Genomic DNA, 14,263 nt, shown 5'->3' with positions numbered 1-14,263 from the left:
GAAAAGACACAAAATGAAAAATAAACGGGAGAAATTGTACACCAACATACCAGGGAAGACAGCATTGTTCCACTTGTCTTCAAAGTAAAATTCCCAGCTATGGCTAGTGCCACATTCTGGTTAATTGCACTGGTCCCTTCTTGCTCTTCATCTGAGCCATTGGTACGATTTTTTCCACTGCGGGCATCTGCAGCTGCAATTAAAATACTATTGGTCTTACCATATGATCCAGCAATCATGTTCCTTGGTATTTACCCAAAGGACTTGAAAACTTATGTCCACACAAAAATCTGCACATGGCTGCTTATAGCAGCTTTATTCATAATTGCCACAACTTGGAAGCAACCAAGATGTCCTTCAGTAGGTAAATGGGTGAATAAACTGTGGCACATCCGGACAATGTGCTAAAAAGAAATGAGCTGTTAAGCCATGAAAAGGCGAGGAGAAAACTTAAACGCATATTCATAAGTGAAAGAAACCCATCTGAAAAGGCTACATACTGTGTGATTCCAACTACACGACATTCTGGAAAAGGCAAGACTATAGAGACAGTAAGAAGTTCAGTGGTTGCCAGGGGTTGGGGGAAGGGAGGGATGAATAGGCAGAGCACAGAAGAATTTTAGGGCAGAGAAACTAATTTGTATGATACTACAATGCTGGATACGTATCATTATACACTTGTCCAAACCCTTAGAATGTACAACACCAGGAGTGAAACCTAATGTAAATTATGAATTTGGGGTGATTACGATGTCTCAGTGTAGGTTTATCTACTGTAACAAATGCACCCCTCTGGCGGGGGATGCTGGTAATGGGGAGGCTGTGCATGTGTGCAGGCAGGGGGTGTATGGGAAACCTCTGGACCTTCCTCTCAATTTTGCTATAAACCCAAAACTGCTCTAAAAAATAAAGTCTTAAAAAAATCTTTCTTGCCATCAAGCCAAAGATGGTATTACCCTATGTTCCCTACCCACTGCCCCATGTGTGACTGACACTTAGTTACTAAGGTCAGCACAGTCATTTTAAACCTGAAATTTAGCATTATTTATCTGCTACAGGAAAACAGCACCTATTTATCATCTATTTATTCCTGTTTAGCATCTATAGGAAAAAGTAGGCAGTCTAATAAAAGAGAGAACATGTCCAGCACAAGATTAGGCTAGAAGTTAATTTTTCAAACTGAAAAAAAATTTCAAAGCTTTCATAACACTTTTCTATAATATGATATTTTTACTTCATTCGTATATTTCAAATAATGACCAAATAGAAAGGAACCTATAATTACAGAATTAAACAGTACCTTATAGAATAACAAGCTATTAACACAAATTCAGCAATAATTTATTAAAATTTGAATGTTTGAAATAAATGTTAATTTATTGTATCCATGTAATATAGATGTATCTATATTTATACATAGGTCTAGATGTATGCAAACAAAATAAGGACCCACCATTTAAAAGGCTCGTTTTAAGACCATTATGAATCATACACACAGAAAGTATTAATATTTGTTTAAGCAGTTTTGAGAAAAGTGTGTTAAAACACGTATGACTGATCCATTAAAAACCTGTAATTTTATTAGACCTGTCAACATTATAGTATTCTGACTTTCAATTTTTCATAAAAACTAGTGTCAACAGTATTTTCACCTGCCAAACTTATAAAAACAGAACTCAATTTTTAAAAATAATAATTCACTGTTGTTTTTAAGTCAGTTGAGTTTTTAAACAAATGGTGAAATGAAGAGATGTGGCAATTATTCAAGACCTGATAACTTTATCAGGATTAATGTGAGCATACGTTCTCATTTCCCCTAAATGTGCACAGGGTCATGGTTACAAGACAAGGCGAGGAGAGGATAGAAACATTTGCTGCCAAAATGCTTTTATAGAAGTTCTCTCATTTCACCTTTATCACAACCCTAAGATATAGGCATTGTTATCACATTTTTACAACCGAGGAACGGAAGGGAAGGCATTAAAAGGCTGAGGAACTTTCCAAAGGTCATATATAGTAATAAATAGGCTGGAATTTGAATTCAGTTGTATCTTTTTAAAAAAATATACTGTATTCTTATTAGTATCAATTGAAAGATTTCATATGTAACAGATGCACTATATTACATCTAATAATAGAATACTTATACTGTTTTCCCACTTGTCAGCTACATCATGACTATAAAGTTCAGTGCACACGTAAAGAAACCATTGAGACTTAAAAGGCTCAAAGACCAAGTGCTGAAAAGTTTTGATTCCCAAGTCACTGATTTGGAAAATTCTAATCAACAAGGAAGCTTAGGATAATGCATGCTAATGTGATTCCCTGCTTTGGGAACAAACAAATCACAGGTCTTCAAGTGAAACTTTCTTGAAAGGTCCAGGCAAAATCCTAGAAATGGTCTGCAAGTCACCTGCCATGCTCTGAATCGCATCTTTAAATCTTGAAGACAACTCTGTTCTCCGTTTGCCCTCCAGTCAGGCACTGCTACCGGAAGCTCCACGCACCTCACCCTGCAGCCGGCTCATCTCTTGTGCCAAGTTTGCTTCTGTAATTTCCCTGCCCATTTTTTTCCTCATTCTATGAGCTAAAGAATTGTCACCACAAGGATTTTAGAAATAATTTAGTCACATAGGACACTTTGCATTTGCAGGAAGCAAGAAAACATGGATGGTTCTAAGATTCCGAGCATCATTGCTTCCAAGGATGCTGGGCTCAATAAGCATTCCTCGGGATCCTTCCTCAGTTGAGAGAACAAGCAAGGTAATGTTTAAGAACTTCCCTTTGCTGAGGAAAAAGCAAGAACCACTCTGCAGTGGCCAGAATTGTGTGTGTGTGAGTGTGTGTTGTGGGGAGGGTAGGCAGATGGGCTTGTCTTTCTAAGGTCTCAGGTAAGATGCTCTTTTTTGGGAGAGGGTAGTTTTGTTTGTCTACATTCCCTAATCCACACAGTAACATGCAAATAAACCCAGGAGGTACACAAAGGCCTTTCAGACAATCTATCCTTTCCTCTTGTGGCCAAGTGGGAGATACTGACTTTCAACCTTAGAATGAGCCTCTTAGTGCCAAGGGCAAAATTCCTCTGCCGCGGCAGAATCTCCTAAGCGTGTCAGATACAATGCCTTTTTTTTTTTTTTGCATGGTACAAGTGTTTAGACTCATTTGAGTCTGCTTCTTTCCTTCAAAGCTCATAAAAGAAAAAAAAGAAAAAAGGAACAACTTTATTTCAAGGCATTAGAGCACAGATCTCCAAAAGAAATAATTCTGTTATTATCTTATCCTTTGTGGTGTATGGTCTATAATGTTCATCATATACCAGCAGACCAACGAGTGAATGAATAAACAAACAATTTCTAAATGAAAAACATATACAGGTCTATGTGCCTTAAAAAAAAATACACTCGTTGGGGCCTATGTTAAAAAAGTCGGTGTTGGGAATTGCTCACACAAGCATGTCAACACTGGAGCTAGTAACAGAAACCTCATTTTAGTGGGGCATTTGGCAAGCGCTCCCAACAATCAAAAGAAGGAAACAGAAGGTATTGTTACCTGTAAAGTCACAGAGCTGAGGCAAAGCATCCAAAATGATACCAACCAAAGGCAGGTAGAGGGCAGCAACTTTGACCTTCACCTCCGGTTTGACACAACGCGGGTCCAGGTCGTGAGAACTGAGCAGGCTGTGGATGGCACTGACAGCTTTCCTTTGCACTTTGCTGATCCTATTGGCACCACACAAAAAGCCAAAGGTTAGAGTGAAGCGAGGTTGACCAGAATGCTCCTAAACAATGGGGTGACGATGTGAAAACCAAGCAAAGCAGGGTAGAGGCATACAGAATCCAGAGACAAACTGCCTGTGTTCTAGTCCTGGCTCTGCTGTTAGCATGATGTTTAAAGTGCACCATGTTGTACAATCAGTACTTCATTCCTTTTTATTGTTGAATAATATTCCATTGCATAGTCAGATCACATTTTATTTATGCATTCATCAATTCATGGACATTTGGGTTGTTTCTATTTTTGGGCTATTATGAATTATGAATGCTGCTATGAATATTTGTGTGTAAGTTTTTGTGTGGTTAAAGGTTTTTTATTTCTCTTGGGTATCTACCTGAGGGTGGAATTACTGGATCATCTGGTAACTCTATATTTAACCTTTAGAGGAACCACCAAACTGTTCTCAACAGTGGCTACATCACTTTACATTCCCACTAGCAGTATAGGAAGGTTCTATTTTCTCTTTGCCAACACTTGTTATTATCTATCTTTTGTATTACAGCCATCCTAGTGGGTATGAAGGTGCTAGGAACTGAATGTTTGTGACCTGCCTCCCAAATTCATATGTTGAAACCTAAGCCCTAATGTGATGGTGTTTGGAGGTGGGGCCTTTGGGAAGGCTTTAGGTCATGACAGCGGAGCCCTCATGAATGAGATAAGTGCCTTTATAAAAGAGACCCCAGAGAGCTCCCTTGCCCCCTTCTGCCATGGGGGTGACACAGCAAGAAGATGGCCATCTGTGAACTAGGGCGTGGGTCCTCACAAGACACTGAATCTGCCAGCTCTTGATCTTGAACTTCCCAGCCTCCAGAACTGTGAGAAATAAATTTCTGTGGTTTATAAGCCACCTATTCTAAAAATATTCTATGATATTTTTGTTATAGCAGCCGAAAGGAACTAAGACAGAAGGGGTATTTAACTAGTTTTGATATACATTTCCCTGATGGCTAATTACGTTGAAAACCTTTTCACGTACTTATTGGTCACAGCTTCGTTGGAGAAATGTCTATTCTGATCTTTTGCCCTTTAAAAAACTGAGTTATCTGTTCTTTTATTATTGAGTTGTAAGATTTTAAAAATATATTTTAGATACAAATCCCTTATTAGATCTATGATTTGCAAATATTTTCTCCCATTCTGTTTGGTGTCTTTTCACTTTCTTAATGATGTCCTATAAAGCATAGACGTTTCCATTTTAATGAAGTCTAACTTATCTCTTTTGCTGGGTGTATTTTTTATGTCAGATCTAAGAAACTACTGCCTAATCAAATTTCATGAAGATTACCCTTAAGATTTCATCTAAGAGTTTTATAGTTTTAACACTTACAATTAGGTCTTTCATCCATTTTGAGTTAACTTTTGTATATGGTGTGAGATAGGGGTCCAACTTCATTCTTTTGGATGTGGATATCCAGTTTTCCCAGCACCATTTGTTGAAAACACTATTTTTTTGCCATTGATTTTTTTCGCACTCTTGTTGAAAAATCAGTTGACTATAAATGTAAGGATTCATTTATAGACTCAATTCAATTTCGTTAATTTACACAGATCTATCTTTATGTCAGAACCACACAGTCTTGACTACTTTTGCTTTGTAGAGGTTTTGAAATTGGGACATGTGAGTCCTCCAATTTTGTTCTTCTTTTGCAAGATTGTTTTGGCTATATTGGAGTCCCTCGAATTTCCACATGAATTTTAGTATCAGCCTGTCAATTTCTGTAAGGGCCAGCTGGAATGTTGAGAGGAATTGCACTGAATTTGTAGATCAATTTAGGGAGTATTGCTATCTTAACAATATTAAATTTTCTGATCCATGAATACGTCATGCCTCTTGATTTATTTAGATCTATTTCTTTCTAAAGTGTTTTGTAGTTTTCATTGTACAAGTCTTGTACTTCTTTTGTTAAATTTATTCCTAAGAATTTTACTCTTTTGATGCTACTTTAAGTGGAATTTTTCTTTTAATTTCATATTGTTCATTTCAGGAGTATAGAAATACAGTTAGTTTTTGTATATTGATCTTATACCCTGCAACCCTGCTGAACTCACTTATTACCCTTTTTTTTTTTTTAACAGTAGGTCCTTGTTGGTTATTTTAAATATAGCAGTATGTACATGTCAATCCCAAACTCCCAGTCTATCCCTCCCTCCCACCCTTCCCCCCGGTAACCATAAGTTCATTCTCTAAGTCCGTGAGTCGCTTATTACATTTAATAGTTCTTTTAGTGGGTTCTTTAGGATTTTCTATAAACAAATCATGTCATCTGTGAATAGAGATAGCTTTACTTCTTCCTTTCTGATATGGATGCCTTTTATTTCATTTTTTTGTCTAACTTCTCTGAGTAGAACTTCCAGTACAATGTTGAATAGAAGAAGCAAGAGTGGACATTGTCTTGCTCCTGACCTTAGAAAGAAAGTATTCAGTTTTTCACCAATAAGTATGATGTTAGCTGTGGGTTTTTCACAGATGCCTTTATCAGGTTGGGGAAATTCTCATATATTCCTAAAGGGTGTGTGAAGTGTCTTTTTTCAGGAAGAGTTAACGGATTTTGTCAAATGCTTTTTTTCAAACTTTTAATTTTATATTGGAGTATAGTTGATTAACAATGTTGTGATAGTTTCAGGTGTACAGCAAAGTGATTCAGTTATACTTATACATGTATGTCTATTCTTTTTCAACTTCTTTTCCCATTTAGGTTGTTACATAATATTGAGCAGAGTTCCCTGTGCTATATAGTAGGTCCTTGTTGGTTATTCATTTTAAATATAGCAGTGTGTACATGTCAATCCCAAACTCCCCAGCTATCCCTTCCCCCAACCCTTCCCCCCTAGTAACCACAAGTTGGTTCTCTAAGTCTGGGAGTCTGTTTCTGTTTTGTAAATAAGTTCATTTGTATCATTTCTTTTTAGATTTTGCATATAAGCAATATCATACGATATTTCTCTTTCTCTGTCTGACTTACTTCACTCAGTATTTATTCACCTATTGAGATGACTGAGTGGGTTTTATCCTTTATTCTCCTCATATAATGTATTGCATCAATTGATTTTCAGACGCTAAACCAATCTTGCATTCCTGGGATAAATCCTACCTAGCCATGGTGTACAATCCTTTTTATATGTTGTTGGGTGCAGTCTGCCAGTATTTTTTGAGGATATTTATATCAATATTCATATTTGTCTGCAGTTCTCTCCTGATGCCTTTGTCTGCTTTTGCCATCAGGGTAATGCTGCTTTTATAGGATGAGCTGGGACTGATGAGCTGGTGTTCTCTCCTCTTCTATTTTTTTGGAAGAGTGTGTGAAGGATTGGAATTAATTCTTTAAACATTTGGTAGCATAACACAAAGATGCTAGATAATTTCCACATTCTTGAAAACCACTACGGATTTAATGATATGTGGATGTTTGTGGCTACCCCCAGGTAAGGGGGGCTCCAGAGAGATCCATTAGAAACTAGACCTGTGGCTCCTTTTCAGGAGTTCAGGTACTGAGATGTGTCCCACTGGCCTTGCGCCTCATATGGGCAGGTGTTAGTGAGTCTACTAATTACATTGGCAGCAAAAGGAAGTACTGATCAAAAGGAAATATTGTCAAAGGATAAGATGTTTCTGAGATTTTCACCCACATGGTAAAGTCCGTGATGGTATTTTTAATGACTCTCCAGGAGAGTAACTGACAACACCGTGATCAGGGATTACTGTGTCGCCAAAGGAGTGGCACTCTTAATTAGTTTCCTCTGGGGGGGGGTAGAAAAGGTACCTTGTGTGTATTTGTGTGTGTGTACACGTGTGAACAATGTACCTTCCTGATTGAACATAATCACATCATGGCTTCTGAACATACTCTACTCTGTTGCTAGTATTTAAAATAACAGCAACAATTTTAGGAGGAATCAAAACAGATGTAAAGGCTGTTTCCTTAGACATTTCACTAGAAGAGAAATGGAAAATAGAAAGTACCGTTTATGTAAATACTAAAGAGCACTTTTAGAAATCACGTGAATCCATGCTATTAAAGGACAATTAAGACAAAGCGTGTGTGTGTGTGTGTGTGTGTGCGTGTGTGTGTGTGTGTGTGTGTGTGTGTGTGTGTGTGTATGAAGGCAATTTTCTTTGTGCATAAGCCTCCTTCTCAGCGCCTTTCAGCATATTTGTCAGGGCACTTTGTGTTGCTGTGGAAATTCATGTTAGCTACAGAGTAGAAAGTTCTATTGAGAAAACTGAGAGGAGTTTAGTTAGGGTTGAGAGAAGACGATGAAATTGAAGCCTTGGAAAATGAAGCTCTCTAAGGATACACTTGACACCTGAATTTCTGGAAGGAGGCAGAATTCTGAGCTAAGAACATCAGACTTCCCACAACCACCTGCTGGGCGACAGAGACCTACATTCACTTAGGCAGTATCAGGATGGGCAAAGCGCTTAGGACACATTTGTTATTGAAGTTACACAATCTTGTGCTCCTGCAATTGTTTCATACAAGGATGTCCTGTTTTTGCCACAAAATTATAAGCACTTCGAGAGAACTTGAGAGTTTCCAATCAGACAAGAATCTATAACATACAGCCATGCTGCCGTTAGTCAGCGTACTCTATTCCAGTGTCCTCTATTAGCAGAGGAAGGAAGAACGTAGGCATTGTAGGAGTAGGTTCCCAGGCAGGGAGGTGATGTGGTATAGGAGGGTGGGTCCTGAGGAGGGACTCTCAAGACCACGGCTCTAGACTTGGCTGTGCTATGTAACTTTTGGCAAGTTCCTTCAGTTCTGTGGGCCTCATGTGAACACCAAAAGGGCTGAACCTAAATTATTTTCCAATCCTAAGGCTCCTTGGATTTGAGCCCCTGAATGGTGAGCTCTCTGGGGGCAAGGGATTTTGTCTGTTTTGTGCATTGAAATATCTCTGATATATTCCAACACTCAACTATGTCTGCTCCATGGTAGGCATTCAGTAATTGCTGAATGGAACGTGTAGTGTTGTGGAAGGCATTGTCTGCTTCTGTCCAGTCAGGTCTGATCCTTTGGGCTTATGGAGCAGAGGAAAAGAAGGAAAGAACAGAAGTCCCAGTTCATTGACTTCAAGTCCAGATATTGCCACGTGCCTACAGGTGATCAGGTTTATAAGCAGTGAGAGAACGTGTAAGCCCTGGACCTGTGGCATCTCTCTTAGACTGGGAAGGTCTTTTTGCAAGAAACCTAATCTGGACGCGGGGCAACTACCTTCTCATGGGTGGCCACTTCCTTTGTTAGCACTGATCCAAATGGCACCTGGCTGCTGCCTCTGTGCGCACACATCACCCAAGGCACGCACTAAAAACAGTGCTCCTGCTTCTAAGGAGCTCACGAATCAGCATCCCTGGGAAACCTAGTAGAATTGGAAACTTCCTCTCAAAGAATAGGAGGTTGAAAAGAGATATTTTATGGTTTCTCTCCCTACCCCGTGCCTTTCCACATTCCTATAGCAGCATTTTCTCTAAACGTGTCTGCTTCTACTCTTTGGAACTGGTGAATGGCGGAGATTTTCGCCAAGCAAGAGAGGCTGAACCGCAAACTTTAGTAAGGAGCAGCTTTTTTTTTTTCCTTTGTGTTCCATTATAAATGTCTGAAACATACCCTTCCCCTTCGGCATCCAGGGCAGCGGCCAGCTCGGTAAAGAGAAGCCCAGTGAGGAAGTGCTGCTGGCGGTACTCTGGTGTCAGATCAAACATGCTGGCAATCTTCTGGTCCTGGAAACTGGAGCAGGAGCTGGAGTTCTACAGAAATGCAAGGAGCAGTTCTATGAGTGACAAGAACTGGAATTAAAATCATGATGGCTAGTGTTTATTGAGCACATGCTATGGCCAGGCTCTGTAGGCACGATGCAGTGAAGCAGGTACCACTTGTGTCCCCATGTGACAGATGAAGAAACTGAGACTCAGAGCGTTCACTCTGCGTTCCCAGCAAAGAGGACTGAAATCCTAGGATCACATCTGGACAGGGAAATGGGGACTCTATCCAATGCTATGGCTGTGAGCAGGTGATTCCTCTGTAACCAACTGCCCCCTTTATTTAAGGCTCCTGTTACACTTCTGAAGATGGCTTACATACATTCTCTGAATTTTGCTGGCCTGGAAACCAGAAGCAGCGTCAGGCAGGGAAGTGTCAGATTGACCAGTCCTGGGCAATTCCTGTGTTCTTATCTTGGGGTCATACTTTATATATCACTAGGAGAATCCAAAATGTCTCTGGAAAACCTTTCCGGTTTGGTGAGGCTGGGGCAGTCAGAAGGGGAATGTGGGAGAGGACCCAGGGCAGAGCTGGCACGTCTGGAACAGCTGCTTGTCAGTGAGCTCTTTCCCAGTTCACAGGAAGATGGTCATGCAGTGCACATCTGGATCATGTCATTTGGCATGAATAGCTAAGAGTTTTAAAAAATTATTAAGACAAGCCTTCTCCTTTGGGCTAGTATTCAAGGAACATGCATCAGAAAGAAAAGCTAAGAAGAAAAAATCTTGCCTGCTGCTCTGAGCTACTGATTTGTTCCCTATAAATGGAATGTGACTATTAAACAGCATTTCTTTAAAGTTTTTCTAGAGGACACTAGTCCCCCGAATCATCGATGGAGGAAAAAAAAGATTTCCAGAGTCCAGTCATATTGGGAATCACTGCTTATCATACACAGCCTCCCATTTCCTCTCCTACCCCACAGGCATTTATAATTTATATGAACAAGTTAGAGACACTTGGATGTCCTACTGCAAAGAAACCTGTTAACACAGGGTTTTCAACATGGATTTGTCTTTGGAATTCTGTATTTGCATAATACCTCTTAACATCCTGTAGAATCTGGGGCCCACCAAACTTAACCTGCAAAATATTGTTCTACAAAAAAAGATTGGCCATGTCAGTCAAAGCCTCATCTCTAAATTTTAATACAACTGTTACTCTTCTGGGCTGATGAAGAAAAAGACTTGTTGGAAATACACTCTCTATAAAACAGAACATTGATTAGTTTACAATGAGATCTTTTCAGTGTTTCAAGAGCTAAATTATCTGGAATATGATTCAAGGAGGAATCACCTCATGCCGAATTCCATTCTAAAGCAGAAACAGCAGAAAGTTCTAGGATCGTTCAAAGATATAATATCCATGTTAAAAACCACTACTAGATCATTTGGGAATCAATATAAAGGAAGCTGTCATTTCTTAAATTTTATGGTGTTGAGGTTTAGGAAAAGGGAAGTGAGCAAAGAAGACTGTCAAGCTAGAGTGGAAAGATGACTTTCAGACAAAAGGAAGATCTGTGACTTTTCTATGAATTACACATTTTTCGTAGTGCATATGGATTCCTTTTGCTCTACTTGACCTCAGCAGGGATCCTTGGACCTAGGAAGAAAACAATCACGTAGCTTGTAAATGATTAGTCAGATCGCACAACTACGGGCATACTTGTGTGCATCTGGATCAACTGATCTGGCTTGAATAGCTCAATTTTTCTTCTAATTAAGAAGACCAATCTTTACAGGAATAAATGACTAAACTAAGCTATTTCAATGAAATAGCTTAAACAATTTTTCCAGATAGCCGATTACCTGGGAAGATATGGAGGGACAGGGAGACGCTGGAGCAGTATCAGTATTCATAAAGAAGAGGTTCAGATTGAGGTAATGTTCGTGGCTGCAGAGAATTCTCAGGAACTCTAGCCTCATGGAAATGAGCATTGGAAGGTTGTTGAGCTTGGCTGACAGCTGGGAAGAAAAATGAGGAGAGAAAAGAGGTGTTTAAGGTGAATGGAGTTGAGGTTGACAGACACAAAAATATCCTTTCTCCCCAGATTAAGGCAATCAATCGAATAAAAACGAATGGGACAGGGCAACAGATGGCAAAGTCTGCATTACCAGGAGGCCCAGTAAATTTTCATCCATTACTGTTCCCTTTAATGATTCTAGTCTAACAGCTGTCTGAAATGAGGATGCTTACTGCGACTCCCACCCTTGTCAAATCTCTAAGACCGTGGCAAGCTTGTGTTAAAAATAATCTGGAGGTATGTCTTCAGTGTAACACGATATAATTTCACAAAAATCCCACTGTGTCTGAGAAACTAAATGAAAGGAGTTGACCCTACATGGGGTCACACAAAACTAATGGAATAGGACTAGATGACTTCAACGCCACAAGTGTTCTTTTGTGGTTTCTAATTAAAGGTCCCCCTGGGAAGTTCTCAAACCAGTTCCCTAGACGAAGGCATCAAATTACTTAGAATCTAAGTATGTAGTCCCTGCATAACAGCCAAGGAGTTTGCCCCAGAGTGGGAGAGGAGGAAGCGGAGGAGAAAGAAAGAGAAAGTTGGAAGAGTTTCCAGGAAAAATCTTCCCTTAAACAAACCAACCCTGAAATAAGCAATGAAAAGCTGGCAAAGGTGACAGTCTGGAAGAGATCTCTTGCTTCCCTCAGGTAGGTTGACAATTGAAGGACCGAGACTCTATGGGCTGTGACTCAGAGACAGCTTCCCTTAAGGCAAAGCAAGGAAAGGAGGGTCTTGATGGACCTTCTACCTCTCAATATATCATAAATACTCTGCTGCTGCAGCATAGGAAACCAAGCATCTCATCCTTACATATGGCCATGCTTCCTCTTCATGCACTTTAAGAGCAGTTTTATAAACTATACAATTTAAATGAGCACATATTTTCAGTCATTTTAGGAAAAGCCATTGTGTTGTGGCATTTTGCCTATAGAATCTGCAGTTAGACAGTTACTGGAAACAAATGAATACCATTATGTATTATAGAAAAAAACAGAATATATGACTTCTGTGTAAAAACATTTACCAGAACCCGTACTCTTGTCAATGTGCATTACTGGCTGATTTTGGACCAATGGGAACACCAGCAAATTGAACTGATTACAACTCGGTCTTATGCCCATCACTTAATGGCCACTCACAAAGTTGTTGGGTCAAGCCAGCTAATAGAATTTGAAAGCACAAGATTTTTTTTTTTTACATTTGAATAAGCCTGTCTTAGATCTTTTATTTAAATTATTTTTTTAACATCTTTATTGGAGTATAATTGCTTTACAATGGTGTGTTAGTTTCTGCTGTATAACAAAGTGAATCAGCTATACATATACATACATCCCCATATTTCCTCCCTCTTGTATCTCCCTCCCACCCTCCCTATCCCACCCCTCTAAGTGGACACAAAGCACGGAGCTGATCTCCCTGTGCTATGTGGCTGCTTCCCACTAGCTATCTGTTTTCTATTTGGTAGTGGATATATGTCCATGCCACTCTCTCACTTTGTCCCAGCTTACCCTTCCCCCTCCCCGTGTCCTCAAGTCCATTCTCTAGTAGGTCTGCATCTTTATTCCCATCCTTCCCCTAGGTTCTTCATGACCTTTTTTTTCCTTTTTTTTTAGATTCCATATATATGTGTTAGCATACAGTATTTGTTTTTCTCTTTCTGACTTACTTCACTCTGTATGACAGTCTCTAGGTCCATCCACCTCACTACAAATAACTCAATTTCGTTTCTTTTTATGGCTGAGTAATATTCCATTGTATATATGTGCCACATTTTCTTTATCCATTCAACTGTCGATGGGCACTTAGGTTGCTTCCATGTCCTGGCTATTGTAAATACAGCTGCAATGAACATTTTGGTACACGACTCTTTTTGAATTATGGTTTTCTCAGGGTGTATTGCCAGCAGTGGGATTGCTAGGTCATATGGTAGTTCTATTTTTAGTTTTTTGAGGAACCTCCATACTGTTCTCCATAGTGGCTGTATCAATTTACATTCCCACCAACAGTGCAAGAGGGTTCCCTTTTCTCCACACCCTCTCCAGCATTTATTGTTTCTAGAGTTTTTGATGATGGCCATTCTGAGTGGTGTGACATGATACCTCATTGTAATTTTGATTTGCATTTCTCTAATGACTAGTGATGTTGAGCATTCTTTCATGTGTTTGTTGGCAATCTATATATCTTCTTTGGAGAAATGTCTATTTAGGTCTTCTGCTGATTTCTGGATTGGGTTGTTTGTTTTTTTGATATTGAGCTGTATAAGCTGCTTGTATATTTTGGAGATTAATCCTTTGTCAGTTGCTTTGTTTGCAAATATTTTCTCCCATTCTGAGGGTTGTCTTTTAGTCTTGTTTATGGTTTCCTTTGCTGTGCAAAAGCTTTTAACTTTCATTAGGTCCCATTTGTTTATTTTTGGTTTTATTTCCATTTCTCTAGTAGGTGGGTCAAAAGGATCTTGCTGTGATTTATGTCATAGAGTGTTCTGTCTATGCTTTCCTCTAAGAGTTTTATAGTGTCTGGCCTTACATTTAGGCCTTTAATCCATTTTGAGTTTATTTTTGTGTATGGTGTTAGAGAGTGCTCTAATTTTATTCTTTTACATGTAGCTGTCCAGTTTTTCCAGCACCACTTATTGAAGAGGCTGTCTTTTCTCCATTGTATATTCTTGCCTCGTTTATCAAAGATAATGTGATCATATGTGCATGGGTTT

At 39.3% G+C, this 14,263-nt stretch overlaps 1 protein-coding gene across 1 annotated transcript in view; it reads right to left on the bottom strand.

The window, feature by feature from the left end:
• DOCK8 (dedicator of cytokinesis 8) overlaps nucleotides 1-14,263 on the bottom strand; it is a 172,284-nt gene that overhangs the window by 44,733 nt on the left and 113,288 nt on the right. The window contains exons 26-29 of the mRNA XM_082655932.1: nucleotides 11,339-11,494; nucleotides 9,381-9,520; nucleotides 3,550-3,719; nucleotides 51-193 (exon numbers count right to left, since the gene is read on the bottom strand). Of these exons, the coding sequence (XP_082512058.1) occupies nucleotides 51-193; nucleotides 3,550-3,719; nucleotides 9,381-9,520; nucleotides 11,339-11,494 (609 nt within the window). The remainder of the gene's footprint in view (nucleotides 1-50; nucleotides 194-3,549; nucleotides 3,720-9,380; nucleotides 9,521-11,338; nucleotides 11,495-14,263) is intronic.

Source organism: Grampus griseus (assembly GCF_964374135.1).
Source record: "Grampus griseus genome assembly, chromosome: 6".
NCBI lineage: Eukaryota > Metazoa > Chordata > Mammalia > Artiodactyla > Delphinidae > Grampus > Grampus griseus.
Note: the sequence above shows the minus strand (reverse complement) of the source record. Positions and strands in the feature narration are given on the sequence as shown.